Source organism: Myotis myotis, unplaced genomic scaffold (genome assembly GCF_014108235.1).
Source record: "Myotis myotis isolate mMyoMyo1 unplaced genomic scaffold, mMyoMyo1.p scaffold_m19_p_8, whole genome shotgun sequence".
Lineage (NCBI taxonomy): Eukaryota > Metazoa > Chordata > Mammalia > Chiroptera > Vespertilionidae > Myotis > Myotis myotis.
In genome coordinates, this window is record NW_023416390.1 from 22817072 (window position 1) to 22836816 (window position 19745).

At 59.4% G+C, this 19745-nt stretch overlaps 1 protein-coding gene across 5 annotated transcripts; it reads right to left on the bottom strand.

Annotated features, from left to right (window-relative positions):
- Positions 1-7: 7 nt before the first annotated feature.
- OBSL1 (obscurin like cytoskeletal adaptor 1) lies at positions 8-19600 on the bottom strand. Of its 5 annotated transcripts, none has more exons than XM_036319321.1 (21): positions 18264-19600; positions 16282-16551; positions 15932-16183; positions 15479-15781; positions 15017-15313; positions 13635-13907; positions 12312-12584; positions 11505-11777; positions 8485-8757; positions 7454-7729; positions 7078-7365; positions 6654-6929; positions 5765-6034; positions 5324-5596; positions 4073-4339; positions 3127-3239; positions 2426-2582; positions 2100-2261; positions 1684-1788; positions 1103-1372; positions 8-384 (listed from the first exon to the last, which is right to left on the bottom strand). In XM_036319321.1, the coding sequence occupies exons 1-21, from the start codon at positions 19273-19275 to the stop codon at positions 377-379; spliced, it is 5691 nt and encodes a 1896-aa protein (XP_036175214.1). In that variant the 5' UTR covers positions 19276-19600; the 3' UTR covers positions 8-376. The 5 variants fall into 5 exon arrangements, with proteins under 5 accessions (XP_036175214.1, XP_036175213.1, XP_036175212.1 ...); XM_036319320.1 differs by lacking the exon at positions 8-384 and adding an exon at positions 568-778 and having other exon boundaries at positions 5765-5980; XM_036319319.1 differs by lacking the exon at positions 8-384 and adding an exon at positions 569-778.
- Between the last annotated feature and the right edge of the window lie 145 nt (positions 19601-19745).

Consider the following 19745-nt stretch of genomic DNA (forward strand, 5'->3'; position numbering starts at 1 on the left):
CACGATGCATGTCTGGTGTCTGTCATTGCCACCCTGGACACCTCATGCTTCTGTCTCCCTTCGCCCCACCCTGTTTTACATCTTTTATAAATGTGCCAAACTGTGGCTTCTGCCAAGAGTAGTGATCTTCGGTGGCTGGCACGTCCATGGGCCAACTCAGAAGCACTGTAGTTCTTGGTCCCCTGTGTCACTCACTACACAGGGTCCTCCAGGCCAGTTCTGCCCTCCTTCATCATACAGAGAGCCAAGGAAAAGGGCTACACCACTTTTATTGTTTTTCAACACCTCTAGTTCCCTGCCTCCCATCCCTGCCCAGGGTAAGGGCATGCGCCTTCCAAGCTGTCCGAGGGCACCCGCCTGGCCTGGTTCGGTCCTTCTAGCTACCTGCAGAGGAATAACTCCGCGTGGGGCTGGGGAGAAAGTGGGTACCACCATCCTCCCTGGCGGAACCTGGGCACCCACACAGGAAGAGTGGCCCTCACCCTCTGCCCCACCTTTTCTTGGGCCTCTGTCACGGCTGTCTGTGCTGCAGGAAAGTGGGGGGGGGGGTGGTGGATAGGGGTGGGGCAAGGCGTCTGTAGGGAATGCAGGAATTGGGGTGGAGAGTGGGGCATCTCTTATGTGGGAGAGGAAAGAAATGGGACTAGCTCAGGAGCCCTCTGCCCAGGCTGATGTTGAACTCACTGAGATGGGCAGAAGCCAGCAGAGAGCAGGAGGGGGTGAGGGTCCTGTGGGGGCCACAAACCAGGAGCCGGGAGTTGGGAGGATAAGAACTTGGCTACAAATGGGGTACTCAGGTGAGACAAACATGGTGCAGTGGCAGGAGGAAGTGAGGAGGGTACTGGACAGGAAGGGGTGTAGAAAGGTGGGAATCGCTGTCCTGAACCCAGTGGTTCCCATGGAGAACACAGCTCCTTCCTCTCCTCAGCCTAACAGATCCCAGCCCCCCCACCCCCACCCCACTTCCTACCTTCAATACATCCCAGGACCAACTGGCCACCCCACGCCCTGAAATACCTGCGGGAGGTGTGTCTCAGCCCACCAGCTCCCAGGTGACCACTTCTGCCTGGCCAGGCCTCCTGCCCAAGTCAGCTTCACTCACCCTCTACCAGCAGCCGCGTGTGGGCGCTGTCTTGGCCGGCCTGGCAGCAGTAGCTGCCCTGGTCCTCAGGTCGCACGTCACGGATGACCAGGCTGTGGGTGGGGCCATGGCTGCGCAGCTCGTACTTGTCTCCCGGGCACAGCGCGACCCCCTCCCGCAACCAGCACACGTGTCCCCCGGAGCGCGACACAGTCACCTCCAGGACCGCCCGGCGGCCCACCAGAACCGTCTTCTCGCGAGGCGGGCGGCGGCACATCTGGAGAGGCAGTGCTGGGGGTGCAGGACGAGGGCTTAAGTTAATAGGGACACGCAGGACCCCCAGGAAGAGAAACGCGTCTTCCCTCCCCCCACGGCCTCCGCTCCGGGTCTCAGACCTCAATGCCACGGGCCCATTCCGCTGTACCCTCAACTCAAAGTCTCCTCCTCCCCCGGAGACGGCGCACTGCCCTCTGTGACCCGCCCAGGGAGAGCCCCCCGAGAAAGGGAGGTGGGGGAGGCAGCGTTCCTAGGACAAGCCGCCAGCCTGCCAGGCCCAGGGAAGGTGATGCCCACTCCAGGCGGCCCCCGCGGCAGCGGCTTACCCTCCACTTCCAGCTCAGCTGCGGACTGGGCGGGTCCCGCCTGGAAGCGGACCTCACCGGCGTCCTCCGCGCGCAGCTCACTTAGCACCAGAATATGTTTCTTTCCTGAGGATGAAGGGGGCGCTAGCGAGCGGAGCCACCTCTGGGAAGGGATCGGAGATGAGGGTGGTGGGGCAGGAGTAGGTCGCCGGGTCGATTCGGACGCGACAAACGTGCGCTAGGATGGGCGGAACTGGGATGCGGAGGGGGAGGAGGAGCCGGCCAGGACCGAGGGCTGAGACCCGGGGGCTCGCGGAGAGACAGGCTGACGGCTTAGGGACGTGGGGCGGGGCCCGTTCGAGATGGAGGCGGGGCTAATCCTAGTGGGCGGGGTCTATGCGGGGCAGCGAGGAGCTAGGGTAGCAAGGCGGCCAGACCTTCCTGGCGGATGCGGATGCGGCCTCCGGGTCTCAGTGGGCGGCCTCCGAGCTTCCAGCTGCCGGTGGTCTCGGCCTCTGACACGGTGCACTCGAACGTGGCGCCGTCGCCTTCGCGGGCGCTCACCGGCCGCAGTTCGGACAGCACGGCCACCACGCGCTCTGGGGCGGAGCCGGGGGCGTGAGGCGGGGCGGGGCGGAGGGTGGTACCCACCCACTCCCGCCCCGCCCCTCGTCGGGCAGCACCGAGTCAGTCCCAGGGAAAGGGCGGTCTGCAGACCCCGAGCCCACATCAGTGCCCGGTCCCAGCAGCACCCCGTACCCACCGCGCACGGTCAGGCGGACGGGGCCCGCGCGGGCCGTTCCCGCCGCGCAGCTGTAGGTCCCAGCATCCAAGGAGCCACAGCGCCGCAGCTGGAGAAGGCGCCGCGCGCCGAGGGCCTGGAGCCTGAGCCGGGGGCTGGGGATGAGCGGGCGCCCGTCCTAGGGATGGGGGTGGCAGAGGGTCCGGATGAACTCAGCTGGGCACCGGCGACCGCGGCCCTGGGGGGCGGTGGCGCCCTCAGTTGATGCCAAGCAGTTTGGAGGCGTGTTTATGTTAGTCTGCGTCCCTCAGTCTGGGGTGGAGCCGTCCTGCGCTTGCGAGCCGCGCTAGGAGCCTCATTGGGAAGGTGTCACCCTTTAGGGGACATTAAGGTTGAGAAGGGGCTCCACAGGCGCGGGAAGCCCGGGGTCATGTACCAACCACATTGGCCATGATCATGGATTCTGGAATTAGACAAACCTGGATTCAAATATGGGCTCGGCCCCTTTTGTCTTCCCCTGGGCAATACTTCACCCCACAGAGACCCGGTCTCCTTGGAGATAACATGGAGATAACAAGACCTACCTGAAAGAGTTGTAAAGATTAAAGGATTAAGTGTACAGCACATCTGAGCACAGTGGCAGGCACATCCACTCAGTATTAGTTTGGGGCATTATTACTATTGTGGTGCCAGGGTAGGCTGGGCTGGGGCTGGGCTCTGACCTTCTCCCAGGTAACATCAGCCAAGGCCTGGGAAAGCTCGCACTCGAATGTAGCTGTGTCGCCCTCGGTCACCTCTAGGTCCTGTGGCACCTGCACAAAGGTCACTGGGGCCTCTGGGATGGGAAGAGGAGGACAGTGCAGAGGGAACAGGGGTGAGGGCCGGCTGAGGGCCTGGCTCCCAGGGACATGGAGAACACACAGGGCACAAGGGGTTAGTGGTGAACACATTTAGGCAAGGTGAGCAGTGGAGGTCACCAGTGGGGATGTGTTAGGACAAGTGGACGATGCTGGTCGGTGGAGGACACAGTGGAGTTACAGGGGTTAATGGGGCAGGAGTAGCCAGCTGGTGGTCACACTTTAAGGTGGTCAGTGTGGGCCATGCTGGTGCTAGAGGGACTGGGGGGAACTAGAGCAGAGATGCCAGTGGAGTCACCCACAGACAGGCAAGGTCTGTGATGAACAGGAGACACTGACAATGAGGGGTACAATGCAATCAGAGTAGCAATGGGGGGATACACTGTGCTAGAAGCAAACATGGGGGACACAGACAGAGGGCCATTGGGATTTGAGTGGTCAGAAGGGCACACTCAGGTAGGCAGACAGGGGCACAGCAGGCAGGTGTGGTCAGAGGGGTCACACTCAGTGTGGTGAGTGGGGCCATGGTCAGGCACAGGCAGACAATAGGGACCAGATTGGCACAGCCTGCTCACAGTGGCTCACAGTAGCCCAGTCCGTGGTTTGCAGGGACTGGAGGGCCAGTGGAGCCACACTCAGGCAGGGCAGTCGCTGGGGCCACACAGGGCCAAAGGGTCGGGGGAGCCACACTCTGGCAGAGAGGTCAGTGAGGGGCACACTGGGCCATGGTCAGTGGGGGCCACACAGGTAGTGGGATCAGTAGGGTCACACCCAGGCTGGTCAGCAGGCAGCAGTGTCCCGGAGGCCGCACCTCTCACAGTGAGTCTGGCTGCACAGCGCAGGGAGTCCGCCGTGAAGGAGATGCAGCCTGAGTCTGCCAGGCCCAAGCCACTGAGTGCCAGGTGGTAGGTGCGGCCCTCTGTGTGAATGCAGCACTGGGGTCCTGGACGCAGCCGGACTCCACCCCGGGCCCATTCCCCCATCACACCCTCCTGGGACAGCTCCAGCTGGAAGGTGGCGCTGCCCCCCTCGATGATGGTCACATCCTCCAGAGGCCGAAACACCCTTAGCTGCCTTGCTGGTGGGGGGAGATGGGGAGAGAAGGAGGATGAGGGCTCCAGCTCTGGGCATGGGTTTTGGGGGTCTCACACACCCTTTGGTCCTACCTGCACCACCCCTAACACCTAACCTATGAAGGGCCTATCAAATGAAGCTCAGAACCGGGATGCAGGAAGAAGGGAGCACAGCTCACCAGACTTAGGGGGAGAGCGGAGCTTACTGGGGTTAGGAGAAGGGGGTGAGGTGTGGTTAGAAGGCTGAGGAGTTTGGGTGAAGGGTGCTGTGACCCTCACTCAGAAGAAGAACAGAATTCTGAGTTGGACCCTAGCTCTGCCGTGTAGTTGTGTACTGTGTGACCTTTGACAAACTGCTTGACCTCTCTGGGCCTTAGTTTCTCCAATTATACAAGGGAAATAGCATTGAGATATGGGTTTAATGTGATTAAATGAATGAAATAAATTAGAAAAGAATATGTATCACCAACAAGAACCATTTTGTGGGCATTTTTCATGTTATCTCATTGAATATTCCCAAAGACTCTTGAAGTAGGAATCAGCCTCATTTTTAAGACTTGGCTCAGAGTGACTAAGTACTTTGCATGAAGTCACACAATTCATAGAGGGCTCCAGCTTGGGGGATGGGGGTGCTATTTGCCAGCCACCCCTGCTTCTGAAATGGACCCACGTATCCTGGGGCCTGTGACTAAAGGATAAATACTGCTAGTCTTTCTGGAGGATAATATTTATGTTCATAGCAAAGCCAACTTGGACATGTGAAATGGAATGCAAAATCCACATGGACTTCTAAGGTAAATAGAAAACTTTAGAAAAAGAAAAGTTTTGCTTCCAGCAGGCCACTTCAGGCCACAGTCCTGGAGGTCAGCTAGGGCTGACTGGCCTCAGAAGCCGGGGGCACTTTGGTGGGGGCCTGAGGGGCCCTGGGCCAGCCAGGAAAGGCTGTGCCATAGGGCGGGCAATTCGTTAGGAGAGGACAGGGCACTCACGCCTTACGCTGAGCCTGGCCAGGGTGCGATCGTGGTGGCTCTCGCAGCCGTAGGTGCCTTGGTCAGCCAGTACAACACCATGGATGAAGAGGCGGTAGATGTGGCCATCCTGGGCCACAGACAGGCGAGAGTCGTGGGGTAGGGGCTCCCCACCTCGAACCCAGCGCACGGCCCCTGCTGCACCCACTCGGCCCGTCTCCACTTCCAGGCACACGTCCTGGCCTTCCTCCACCCGCATGTCCTGCAGCCGCCGAAGGAACAGCAGCTCGGTTTCTGGGGAGGCAGGGGGAGGGGGCCATGGAGTCTGGGTGTGCCTGGAGGCGGACCCCCTGTTCCATCTCACTGGTTTGTCCCTGGGCACAAGGGCAAGGCTGCTAGGGTGGGGCAAGGAGGATAGGTAGTAGAGGAAATAAGACCATTGTGTCCCCATCGGGACCAAACCTCGAATGTGGAGCCGGGCACTTGTTGCTGTGCCCCCTGCTTGGGCAGTCACGGTCCCTGCGTCCTTCAGCTGGCACCCTCGCACGGTCAGGGTGCGGGTTGACCCGCTCTGGGCCAGCTCTAGCCCAGGTCCTGGAGTGACAATGGCCCCATTGCGCAGCCAGGTGACGTCGGCGTCTGGAGGGGAGACTTCACACCGGAACGTGGCGTCGTCACCCTCATGGACAGTGAGTGGTGTCAGCTCTGAGACCAGCTTCACCGGTGGCGGCTCTGGTGGGGGTGGTCAGGCAGTGAGGCGGGCTGGGTCTCTCTCCCTCCCCCTTCTCATCCCCTCCAGAGGGTAGAGGCGTCACCCCCAGTTATTTAAGAGACCTTTCCTGGGACCTGCTGTGTGTCAGCCATGGGGATGTCCCAAAGGACTAGATAGATGCCTCTCTTGGCCAACTCCTCTCCCTCCTGGCCTGGTACCCCACCTCTCTGGCTCCCTAATAACAATAAATCACTTACCATGGACCCTATCTATTTCATTTAACTGTCACAATAGCCCTTTAAACCTCCCCCCCTCTCCCCCCACACACACACTTCAGAGCTGGGACTCAGAGAAGTTATGCCACTTGCCAGTGTCACTCAACTACTGGGAAGCAGAATCCACACTGGAACCTCGGTGGGTCACTCCAGAGCCCCCGCTTTTAACCACTGGGCGATGCCTCCTCCTATTTGAGAGTTTCTAGACAAGGGGGCTCTGAGCCCCTATCCAAGGAACAGTTGTGCATGAATTGGTTGGAGCCAGAGGCAGTGAGGTGTGTGGGGGGTTGAGGGGATTCCAACATGGTGAGGGGTGTGGACCCTGGGGGGACTGGGGCCCAAAGGGTGTGAGGGGTGAAGTTACCTTCCACACTGACGAGGAAGATGCGGCTGTCCTGGGGTGCGTCGCACAGGTACTCCCCAGCGTCTCCACTCTGTGTGCCCCGCACCCGCAGCGCCTGCCTCGTCCCGGCCTGCTCCAGCTGCACCCGCCCCTGGCTCGCCAGTCGCTCCCCGTCCTTGTACCAGCGCACAGTGGCCCCAGGCCCAGAGAGGTGTACCACCAGCTCTAGGTCCCTGCCTGGGGAGCTGCGAACTCTTGTCTGGGCCGCTTCTGGGGTCACCACCCGCACGGGGGGCTCTGTGGGGGCAGAGCTTTGGGTCATTGGGAGGAAGTGGCTCAAGGGCTATATGGAGAGCAGTGGAGGCAAGATGGGGAAAGGTACAAGGAGGGGCAGGCGTGCTAGAGGAGCGGGGAACACATGGGTTCTTGCCCAGGCTGTCCTCACCAGCCACTTGGACAGTGAAGCTGAGGCTGGGGGCGCCTGGGGCCTCCCCGGACTGGCAGGTGTACAGGCCGGCGTGGGCTGGCTCTGCAGCCCGGATGCAGAGGACGCGGCGGGGGCCCTCGGCGTGGAGCTCCACGCCCTCCTCCTCCTGCACCGGCCTCCCGTTGTGGCTCCAGAACACGAGGGCGCCAGCCCGGGAAAGCTCACAGCTCAGCATCACCGGCTCCCCGGGGGCCACACAGAGCGGGCCGGGGGGTGCCTCTGGGGCAAGGAACTGGACTGGGGGCTCTGGACAGAGAGAGGAGGGGTCAGCTTGGGCTTGCTTCCACCCTCCCCCCCCCCCCCGCCCCACCCCGGGCTGGCTAGAGGCACCCACCAGCCAGGCTGACGTTGAAGGTGACAGCTTCATCACGGGTCTCACACACATACTCCCCGGCATCCTCGGGCTGGGCGTGGGGCAGGGTCAGGGTGCGAGCGGGCCCCTCGGCGCCCAGCTGCAGGGCGTCTGATGCTTCCACTTCCAGCCCATCCTTGTACCAGCGCACCTGGGACCCAGCAGGGGCCACCTCGCAGCGCAGCTCCACGCGCCCTGGAGCTCCAAACTGCAGGTCCAGGGAGCGAGCTGCGGGCCGCACAATCCTCTCTGGCGGGGCTGGTGGGTGAACAGAGAGAAGCACATGTGAGCTCAGCCTCACCTGCTAGCTTCTCAACCATCTCCCTTCACAGTGCAGCTCTTGGGAATGGTACCAGCTACAATCCATAGGTACCTACTGTGTGCCAGGTGCTGTGACAAGCACACTGCAGTTCCTTTCTCTGCTACTCCCGACACTCTCCAGAGGGGTGCTGCTGCCTCACTTTACAGATGAGGACCTGAGACCTCTTTGGAGGAAAGCGGCTCACCCAAGGCCACACGGACAGAAAGAGGTAGCCCAGACCTGCCTGACCCCCGTGCACACCCTTCCTATCCCACACCCACTTTCTATCCACTTTCCCTGCTTTGCCTCCGATGCACGTATACCAAGTGAAAAAACATCTATTTTAGCTATTTGTTGTCTGTCCACCCTCATTAGAATGCATGCTCCCTGAAGACAGGAGGCTTTCTCTCACTGGTTCATTATTGTGTCCATCAGCATCTAGAACAGTGCTGAGCACATAGCATTAAGTATTGGTTGAAAAAAATGAATGGGCTCCTGATTGCTAGACTCTCTTGACCAGGCCCCCGGTCACTGTTTCGACCTGATTTGAGTCATCTAGGGCTCTCTGTTGGCTGAGAATAAGGAGGCTGGAGAAGGCAAAGGCTGAGTGGGGCCAGAGGGGAGCCCTAAGATATAGGACGTCAGGGGTTTGGGTGTCTGTCCCTCAGCCTCCTGCTTTTCTACTCTCCCGTGTGCCCCAGAAACTGCCCACCTGTGACAGTGACAGTGAAGAAGGCCGAGTCGTCTCCAGCGTCGCACACGAACTCGCCCCCGTCCTCTGGCTGGGCAGCAGGCAGCACCAGGCGGCGGCAGGGCCCGTCACTCTCTAGCACCAGGGCCTCGCTCTCCTCCACCTCCAGCCCATCCTTGTACCAGCGCACCAGGGCGTCCTCCCGCGACAGCTCACACATTAGCACCACACACTCCAAGCTCACGGCGGTCAAGGTCACCTCATCCCGGGGGTGTATGATGCGTACGGGGGGCTCTGCAGAGTGAGGGCAACCACGGGCTATGACAAACCCACTGCCAGCCTCCCTGGAGCCATCTGGCAGCGTGACGTCCCTGTCACCCACAATAATGAGTAACGAGGATAATAACAAGGAATCATAGGTCAACACTTTGTTCTCTGAAGTCCCTGGGGCGAGAGGTGTGACAGAATCCAGCATGTATCAGACTGCAGAAGTGGTGCATTTATCACCTCTCATCTACCCATCCCTTCAGCCCCCACGGGGCACCCCCATAATCAATCACATTAACGTTTCTTCGGTGTAACATACAGATGTATTCACTCTAAGCAGAATAATCAAGGAGTACAAATAGCCTCACAGCAATTAAGCTCAGGCTTTACTAAAATGACTTTGAATACCGAACTTACAGAAAGCCTTTGGGTTTTGGGAGATTTTTGGATTTCGAAGCTGTGGATAAGGGATCATGGATCTGTAATAGCAAGTACTTATATACCGCGTTCTGAGGTTCCTAAGCACTTTACACAGGTAACCTTCACCACAGTCCTAGGAGGTAGGTATTGTTTTATCCCGGTTTTCCAGATGAGGAAACTGAGGCACAGAGTGATTAAGCAACTTCCTTAAGGTCACAGCTGGCTGCACCTACTCTAGGGCAGGAGGAAGAGCTACCACCTGTTAAAGGAACACAGACTCTGCCACCAGTGGGAGGGATTCTGAGCCAAGGCTGGCAGGAACACTAATGATTTTTGCATCTGCGCATGGATTGCCAACACCTGGCTGAGAGTTCCCTAGGGACATTCAATGCCGATCCTGGGAGTTCCTCTCCAACTGCTCCAAGGTGGTTGCTCCTCCATAGAGAGAAAAGGATGTCAACACTGAATAGGGCAGTGGACTGAGCCAGGGCCTGCTCACATTCCCTCGGCACCCTGGGGGTCTCCCAGAATCTTCTCTAGGGGACATGTTAGTGCTTCTTTAACATTCGGCCCCCTTGTGGCTGGGCTTGGGAACTGCTAGCTTCCCGGTCTGTTTTTGCAGGGGTGTGAGCAAGGGCAGAGGTGCCCATCAGCACACACTCAGCCCTCTGCCTCTGCAAACCACCTTCCTAACTGAGCTCCTCCTGAGTCTAGGATGCAGGCTAGTTCTCTGGGCCCCACCAAGGCCAGCTGCTTGCAGACTGTGGCTGCCTGAGGGGTGAGGGAGGGTATAGGGCAGTGGAGTGACTGGGTGGAGCAATGGGGCTAGGGTGCCTGCACTGCTGTGTAGGACCTCAGCTTGGTATCAGACTTAATTCTCCCCCGTCCACAGCGAGGTGGTGGTGTGTGAATTTCCTTATTCAAATCTGGTGTTTTGTGGGGAGGCCAAATGTGGGCTGGCCTATGTGCAGCTGTGGCCATGACATCTGGCCAGGGCTTAGGGCAGGTGAGTTTGAAGGGACTCACTACAGGACAGATGTGCAAAGGCCTTTGTGGGCTGGTATGTGTCAAGCTACACTATTTGGGTGCAGGGAGTGGGGGGGCCCTAAGCTGCTCAGCCTAGGCTGAGGCATTATTCCCAGGGCAGAGCAGGGGAGGAGGCAACACTGTGCCAGCAGCAGGGTGGTCGCTCCAGTGTAGCCAGGGGGGTTCTGCACCACCCAGAGATGCCTAGGCCTTGCACCCCCCCCCCACCCCCACACCTACACACAGGACTGGTGCTGGCTGCACTGCCAAAGCTCCCAGCACCGAATGACTAGCACTTCTATAGTCATCCTGTGCTCTTCTCACTTTGCATATTCTCCCCCCACCTTCAGCCCCAACCCCATTTCCCTCTTGGCTAACTCAGCCCCCGCCCCAAGTATCCGTTTCAAAGGCACTTCCTGCCACCAACCTGGTTAATAGACCCAGGCCTTGGGCTCCCTCTGCTCCCTATCAGGACACCTGATAACCCCACACTCTATGGTGAGCTCCTGGAGGGAAGTGGCCTGTCTGCCTGGGAGCAGCTGAGCATCCAGAGCGCTGCCCAGGGAAGTACGGTCACACAGTCACTCGGTGACTCTCCGAGTCCTGTCCTGACTCGCTTGCTCTGCTCTCTTGAGCCCTCTGCCCTGTCCCTCACAGCACTTGTCACAAGGTGTCGCTGTACATTTATTTGCATGTTTATTGATTTAACACGGTCGCAAACTCAAATGCCCGCAGGGGAAGTAGTCTGGGAGAAGCGGGAGGGTGGGACAGGAAAGGGGGCCCCGAGTTATGGGGGCAGCTGCTACTCAGCGCCAGCTGCTCGTCGCCATGGGGGGAAGCGGGCCCAGAGCCTCCGGGTCTTCGGCCTTTTCAAGAGGACGCATAACTCCGGATTGTTATTTGAACTGTCCTGACTTTGGTAAGACTCTGCAGGCCAAACAAAAACACATCTGTGGGCTGCATGGGGTGCTAGAGACTACCCATTTGCGTTCTCTGGTTAACAGGTACCGCCCCAGCTAGACTGGCAGCTCTGAGAGTGGGAGGGGTCTGCATTGCATACAGTTACCCACAGCACATAGACAGTGCTCAGTAAATTAGTCTGTGAACCACAACTATTCCTCCCTGGTCTTGGGCATGGGATGGGAGAGTGTGGGAGGGACCTGTTCACTCAAACACAGACCCTCGGTTCTTCCAAGCAGGGAGCTCTGGTACATGCACCCACAGCCCCCCGCCCCCTCCAGTGTGCTAGCTAGGGGCTATGTGGCCAGCTTCTCCAAGGGCTTGGGACTGTCCTCTGGTGACCCCGGGCAGCTGGGGTGGGTCCACACCTGTGACAGTGACGGTGAAGGAGGCTGACTCGTCATCGATTTCACACAAGTACTCGCCGGAGTCCTCGAGCTGGACGGCAGGCAGCACCAGGCGGCGGATGGTGTCCTCCTTCTGCAGGAGCCGCGCTGGACTCTCCACCACCTCCTCGCCATCCTTGGTCCAGCGCACCTCGGCCCAGGGCCGGCATAGCTCACAGGTCAGCACCACGCGCTCCAGGCGCACGGCCGCCACATACACCTTGCCGCTGGGGTACACGATCCATGAGGAGACGTCTGGGGGACAGGGGCAGTGTGGCCGGACGTCAGGGGCTGGAATCAATGGGCCCTGCCTGATCCATGCCTGTTTCCTACTCCTGCAAAGTGCGCCACAAATGGAACATTCGGGCCCTCCCTCAGAGAGGGTCTCACAGGCCTCACACTCACAGCTGGAGACAGAACAGTCACCAGTCACATCAAGGGCATGATGGCAGCCTCAGCCGCAGGACACTCCACATTCTCTGGGCTGTGACAGGGACAGTAGGAAGGGTGGGACTGGGGAGAGGAGTTGGGGTCTCCTGAAGGCCTCAGCTCTCCTGACCCCTCTAGTGCCCTCTGCCCTATGGTACCACTGCCTTCCCCCTCTTCAGGAGAATGGAGAAGGCAGGGCTTCCCTGTGATTTATGCAATTGTGACCAGCGTATTATGACAATGAATTTCCTGCAGTGACTGAACCTCGGGGTGCAGACCATGGGTAGGCGTGGGATCAGCTGGAGGAGGAAGGGGCGGGGAACACTGTCCCCTGTCCCGTGGCCCTGCCTGGACCCCCACCTGTGATGTTCACGGTGAAGTAGGCACGCTCATCTCCAGCGACGCACTGAAACTCGCCCCCGTCCGAGGGCTGGGTGGCGGGCAGCACCAGGCGGCGATGGGGCCCTTCGTTCTCCAGCACCATGATGTCGCTGTCCTCCACCTCCTGCCCGTCCTTGTACCAGTGCACAGGGGCGTCCTCCCGGTCCACCTCACAGGTCAGCACGACACACTCAGAGGTTATGGCGTGCACGAACACGTGCTCCCGAGGGTCCAGGATGTGCACTGGGGGGTCTGGAGAGAGACAGGGTCACACAGATACCCCCCAACCCAGGAGATGCGAGTCCATACTGGCTGCTTGACTGCAAGTCTTCTCTCTGGAGGACACTGGGAAGGTTAAGGCCATGCTGTGCAGGGGGCTCTGGGTAATGACATGAGGCATGACAGATCATGTGACACCAGGATGCTACGTGAGTGCCCAGAAGTCACCACTGGGTGGGGACATGGAGGGAGGTGGCACAGAGAGCCTTTGTCTAGGCTGAGAGGAGGCCACTATCACAGGCTGTATCGCTGCTGCTTTGACAAAGAAGCCTCAGGGCATTGGTCCTGGGTCGGGCAGGAGGTGGGAATGACCTAGCGGGGCCACAGTGGGACAGCTTCTCTCTATAGGTAGCGAGGTTCCTGTCATGGGTGCATTCAGACATCCTTGGAGTTGAAACGGGATTTCCACTTAAAGTGAAGATGAGCTGGATGAGTGGTTCCTCGGGCTCTGTCCTGTGTATTCTGGCTCTGGTGGTCTGGGGGGCTGGGCACAGGCACTGTAACAAGCTTCCAGGACAGTTCTGAAGCAGCCAGAACATGGACCAGCTTCTGAGAACCACTGGGCCACTGCACTTAATACTTCCTTTTCACCCTGCTGCCTGGGACAGAGGAATAAGCAGTCCTGTGTATGAACCCCGTGGGGTGTTTGCTAGCTGTGTGATAATTGGCAAATAACCTCTCTGAGCTTCAATATCTTCATCTGTGAACCGGAGATGTATTGCCTTTCACCTAGTTGTGAAGAGTAAATGAAAGTATGTACCTTGACTAGTAAATGCCCAATAAATGTTAGCTCCCACTCTCTTCCCTTAGCTGAATCTAGTTCCCCACACCCTACCCCCACAGAGGGTATGTAGTGGGCAAATGTGCTGGTGTATGTGACTTGAAAACACGGCCCCTGGCCCACCAGGACCACCCTGGAAGGAACCTCCCCCCCACCCCAAAAGCAGGCGGACAGCAGACAGGGCTTGCATGGCCCCCAGAGTCAGCCTCAGCTAGAGGAACCCAGCTGCCATGGCTCCTGACCTCGGACAGTGATGCTGAAGAAGGCCGAGACCCCTTCCGTTCTGCACTCAAACTCGCCACTGTCCCGGACCTCAGCAGCGGGCAGGATCAGACGATGTTTGCGTCCATCCATCTTCACCACCAGCGACTCACTCTCCTCCACCTTCTGCCCATCCTTGTACCAGCTCGCCGGGAAGTCCACCCGGGAGAGCTCACATGTCAGCACCACCCGCTCCAAGGTCGTGACGGTCAACGACACCTTGTCCTGGGGGCTCAGGATGTGCACCGGGCTTTCTGTATAAGGAGAAACTTGGTCACACGCAGGCGCTGGTCACGTGCAGGCCCTCACTGTTGCTCTGCCTGAGATAAGCACTCCTTCCCTAGGAGTGTAGAGGGCTGAGAACATCAGGCCAGACAACTGCTGTTCACACATTTGCTGAGTCTTAAAAAACAGGTTTGGGCTTATTAACCAATTCTTAAGAGCAGTGGTTTTAGTGTAAGGATTCCTAGGGATCCTGCTAAAATGCAGATTCTTAGACACCCCCTCCCAGTCGGACAAGGGCCAGGGAATCTGCATTATAACCCAGCCTCCAGATGACTCTGATGTTGGTGATCCTGGGTCACATTTGGAAGTGCTGCTCTGACTGTTAGTTATTTCTTACTTTGCCCTCTTCCCGGGATGCTGGAAGCTGACCACCTCAAGGCCCGTGTTTGGGTGCTGAGGAATTCCTCGATTGGCGTTACATCTCCAGCAATGGTGAGACGGCAAATGCCAGTGTGTTCCCTGAACTTTTAGACCCCCATCAACTGTCGTCCTCAGGGCACCTCATTCCCTCTTCTTCTCTGTCTCCACAAGTGATTCTGGAGCCAGAATGCCTGGGTTCATAATCCAGCACTGCCACTCATTAGATCTGTGAGTTTCTTTGGCCAAATCACTTAACCGCTCTGTGCCTCAGTTACCTCATCTGTAAAATGGGATGACGGAAGAACCTACCTTCTAGGGCTGTTGAGAGCATTGTGTTAATATATGTAAAGTGATTAGGACTGTGCCTGGCACATAGGAAGAAGCTATGACAGCTAGCGATTACACAATAGGGCAGGAAGGTAGGGCCTAGGGGCCAGGGTCTATGGCTCTGAGATGACAAACATGACAGAGCTCTGTAAACCATAAAGCGCTCCACAGAATTTGGATATGATGCTCATGAATTAACAAGGGGGCCCTTGTACATTGCGTGTGGGTTAAAGCCAGCCTCCTGGACCAGAATCTTCCATCTGAGCCCACCATGGGTGCTCCTTATTCTCCTGGTCCAGATGTCAGAAGTGGGAACAGCATCTGTTTCATTTTGTCAACAGGAATTGTGTCCTGGCGCTATCTGCCCACCCGGGTCCCCACCAGCACCAACCTTGGATGGTGAGGGCAGCCGAATCCTGCACACCCGGGCAGCTGAAGCCGACCAGGGCTCCGCTATCCTGGTGCTTGACGGCTTGCAGGGTGAGTCGGTGCTGCGGGCCATTGTGCTCCACACAGTACCGCAGGGCTCCAGGCCCCACCTGGCCCTCTGGCTCAGTGCCCTTGAGTTCTTCCCCGTTAAGAAACCAGGTGCCCTGGATGATGGTGGAGAGAATGAGGGAGAAAACAGCATCTTCCCCGTCGTATACCTGCACATCCTTCAGACCTGCCACCAGGCGCGCTGTGGGTACTGAGATGGGGAGAGAGTGTAGCCATCAGAACCAGAGGGGTGACAGAGGGCTTGCAGGTGGAAGGCATTTAAGAAGACGGGACCGACTGCTGCAGAAGGAAGGAGAGGGTGTAATGTGGGGTAGCACTGCTGACAGGCCCGGTCTGGACTGGAGGACGGACTCACCGAGGTGAGCAGACCCGTGGAACGCAACGTGGGGACTGCGGCCGTGCTCGCTGACAGAGCAGATGCGGAAGCGGTAGTCACCCTCGGAGGGCACGCAGTCTCCCGGCACCTCCACGGCCCCGGCTTTCTCAACGCTGAAGCACTGGACCCAGTCTTCCGAGCCCACCTTCTGCCGCTCTAGCCGGTAGATGAAGGGGGTCTCGGGAGCTGGCTCGGGAGGCTTCCAGGTCAGCAAGACCACGTTCTTGCGGCCCTTGAACATCTCTGCAAGCACCGGGGGTCCCGGGGGACTGTGCTTGACGCCTGAGACAAACGCAGGGTTTGTATGGGAGCCCTGCCCCAGCCTCCCATCGCCCTTCCTCCTTAGGTCCACTTCCCAACCCAGTCACCCTCCTGCCCTGGCTCTCCTGTCCAGCCCTTGAGGAGTCTGACCAAGGGCTTTCACGCCCTCACATTTGACTCTCAGAAGAGTGGTGGTCCGGGAGTTGCCCAGGCTAAAGGTGACTTCGCCAGCATCTTCTCGAGTGACCCCCGGAAGGACCAGGGCATGCATGTGGCCGGAGCTGCTCTGGCAGGTGGTTGGCAGGTCCTCCCCATCGCGGCTCCAGCGCCCCTCGACCCCAGCCTCTCGCGTCTCCACCAGCAGCACGGCGTTCTCGCCTTCCAGAACGTCGAGCTTCCGGGGCAGCCGCTTCAGGATAGGCCCTGAGAGGCAGACGGGAGTCCATTAGCCAGGGGTCAGGGGTCAGGGGTCAGGGCACCTGTCTGTCTCAGCCTCGGCCTCCTCCCGCTGGCCAGCCGACCTTTGACCGTCACATTGGCCACGGTGCGCACCCGGCCGCGCATTTCGCACAGGTAGACCCCGTCGTCATCCGCCTTCAGCCTGTGGATGATGAGGCGCCTGACGGTGCCCTCCTCAATCTGTTCGTATTTGCGGCAGGGCAGCAGCCGCTGGTCCTCGCGGAACCAGGCCGTGGGAATGCGGGAGTTGGGGACTTTGCACTCCAGCACGGCAATCCCATTCTCCCGGCCCTCCACATCCTGTAAGGGCCTGGAGAAGCGGAGTCGGGGCTCTGTGGAGAGGAGAGAGACAGAGAAGGCTCTAGGGAGGGACTCCTCTTGGCATCATCAACGGCCTAAACCCACATTAGCTCACGCCATTTGCTTTTCTCCCAGAGCCAGCAGGCATTGTGGAAGCACAGAAACACCTCCAGAGGGGAAGTCAGAGGCCTAAATCCTTGTCTCACCCCGACACTAGCCACATCACCTGGAGCAAGGCCATTGTAGTGACCTTGGGCCTCAGGTGTTTTACCTATAAGTGGGAAAAGGGATGGAAGGGCTTGGACCACATCAGTGATTTTCAAACTGTTCCCTTGGGCCCTTCAAAGGCACCATACAAATTCTGAGTTGAATTTTCTTTTCAAGCATTTTCAAAACTGCATTTTGCAAAAAGAAAGCATGATGCTGGAAACAACCCCGTGGGTTCACCTGCTGCTGGAGCAGTGCGAAGCTCTGCCTGCCTGCTGGGCTTTTTTGTCCTGCTAGAGTTCAGCTCCCCTGGCCAGTGCGTGGCCGCCTGCCCGAGAGGTCACCCCCGTGGCACAGGTGCCACATGCTTGACTGTGTGCCAGGCTGGGCTCAGGAGATTTGCCAAGTTTTTTTCCTCGGAGGAAAAAAGTTGGACAATAACTAGTAGAGGTATAATCCTGCAGGTCGTGATGGATTCCGATTATGGAGAGCTTAACTTCCAGTGTGAGCTTGGGGTGCTTCCCCCACCCCCGTTTTCTATTTATGAGTATTTATTAGATGTTGGTGACTCAACTTCGAAATATAAATTTCTTCTCCTTCACCTTCCTCTTGCAAACCCGGGGAGAGCAGTCTAAAGAAAGAATGGCTAAAATTCGCAGGGCAGTTTTTCTCCCTCAAGTTTACCTTTGGTCTGAATCAGGAGTTGCTCAATGTGAGGCCTGCAGCTAGGCCTTCCCCACAAGGTTCACAGACCAGATCCAGTAATGAGTACAACCTCCACTTTAAATGTATGTATTCAATAAAATAGCCCCCGTCCTCACTGATTGGCTCTGTAAGTATGTTATAAATCTGGACTTAGAAACTTACAGCCAGAAAATGATCCTTTTCTCTTATAATATACTAGAGGCCCGGTGCATGAAATTTGTGCAAGGGGGGGGGAGGTAGGGGATGTGTCCCTCAGCCCAGCCTGCACCCTTTCCAATCTGGGACCCCTCGGGGGATGTCCGACCCCCGCTCTAGGCCCCTGCAGGATTGGGCCTAAAGAGGCAGTTGGACATCCCTTGCAATCTGCAACTGCTGGCTCTTAACCGCTCACCTGCCTGCCTGCCTGCTGGTTCCTAACCGCCTCTGCCTCCTCCTGCCACGGAGGCTTTGTTCAGAAGATGTCCGTCTAATTAGCATGTTACCCTTTTATTAGTATAGATTGGGGCCCTAGGTGGGATTTCCATTGGGGGAGAGGAAGTAAACTAACAGGCTGAAAAAAACCACTGGACTAGAAGAGTGCTAGGCCTCTCTCAGTTAATAAGTCAAAGGGAGGTTTTCCACTTCATGCCTCAGAACCACCTGGGGAGTTTGCTAATCAGGTCCTGGATACCTTGGAGGCCTAGTAAATCCGAATCCCTGGGGGTGGGAAGCGGGAAGAAAATGGGATTTTAATACCCCGCCTCCTGTCTCCCAGTCCCCCCACCTTCGCCCGAGCAGCACAGGGCACCGAGAGGGCTGGAGTTGGGGGACCTGGGAGGGGGCGCCGCCACACCTTTGACGTGCAGCTGCACGGCGCTGAGCGTCTGGCCAGCCGAATTGCGCGCGGCGCACACGTAGAGCCCGCGGTCCCGGGCCTGGCAGTACAGCACCTTGAGCACGAAGCCGCCGTCGCGGTCGCGGTACATGAGGCGGCGGCGGTCGGGGAGCAGCGGGCGGCCCTCCCAGAGCCATTCGATCTCGGGCTCGGGCTTGCCCATCACGTAGCAGCGGAACTTGGCGTGCTTGCCCTCGTTCACCCAGAAGGTCTTGGGCGCGCACTTGAGCGGCTCCACCACGGGCTTGGGGGCCTCGTCGGGGTCCTCGGGCGGGCTCTCGGGGAGCTGGCTCACCTGGAGCAGCGCGCCCGCCTGCGCGTGGCCGTGCGCGTTGCGCGCGTGGCACACATAGACGCCCGAGTCGGGCAGCCGCGCCGCCCGGATGCGCAGCGCCAGGCTCACGCCCCCGCCGCCCTCCGCGCGGCCCGGCTCGAGCGCGAAGTGGCTGCTGTCCCACACTTCGTCCAGGGCCATCCCGTCCTTCTCCCAGGACAGCGTGGGCGCGGGGAGGCCCCCCGCCTGGCACGCCAGCACCACCTCCGTCCCCCGCAGCACCCACTGCGACCGGGGGCCCGTCAGGAACACCGGGGCGCCCTCTCCGGCCCCCGGCGGCGGCAGTGGGCGCTCGGCGGGCTGGGGCTCGGGCTCGGGGCCCGGAGGCTCCAGCACGGTGACCGCGGCCGCAGCGTAGGCCTCCCCCGCCGCGTTGCGGGCGCGGCACACGTAGACCCCCGCGTCGGTGGGCAGCGCGCCAGTCAGCAACAGGCCGTGCTCGGCGCCGTCGGCCGGGAAGCTCAGGCGCTCCGAGGCCGCCAGCTGCTGCCCGCCCTTCTCCCAGACGACGGTGGGCGGCGGCTCCCCCAGGACCACGCACTTGAGCTCGGCCTCCGCGCCACTTACCACCCGCACGGGCCGCGGGAAGCGCAGGAAGCACGGGGGGCTGCCCTGATCGCCCGAGCCTGCCTTCATCGCGGCGGCCGCCGACGACCCGCAGCGGCTGGGGGAAGGGCGGGTGGTGGGCGGACGCGCGGAGGCCCGAAGCTGTGGAGGGAGCCCGGGAGGCGGGGGGCGTCCGGGAGCTCGGCGTGGGGATCCGTGCAGCTCTCCCCGGACCGCCCGCCTCCTTACCCTCGCCCGGAGCTGTGGCTCCGCGGCGCAGAGATTCCGGGCCGGGAGCCCAGAGCTCAGGGGGCAGTCCTTCCTGTTTGCCTTCACAGCGAGGAGCCCTGCAGCCTCCGCGGCAGCGTCTGGGCCTCCTGCTCCCGAGAGCCTCTCTTCCCAGCCCCCTCCCACAGCCTGGGCCTCTTTCCCCTCCTCCCTCCCTCCTGCAGCCGCCAGGTCCCCAACCTCCCGCTGGGCTGGGGCCGGAGTGTCAGGGCGCCTGCAGCTGCCAATCCCAAAAATATTCTCTGATGACACAGCTGGAGGACTAAGCCCAG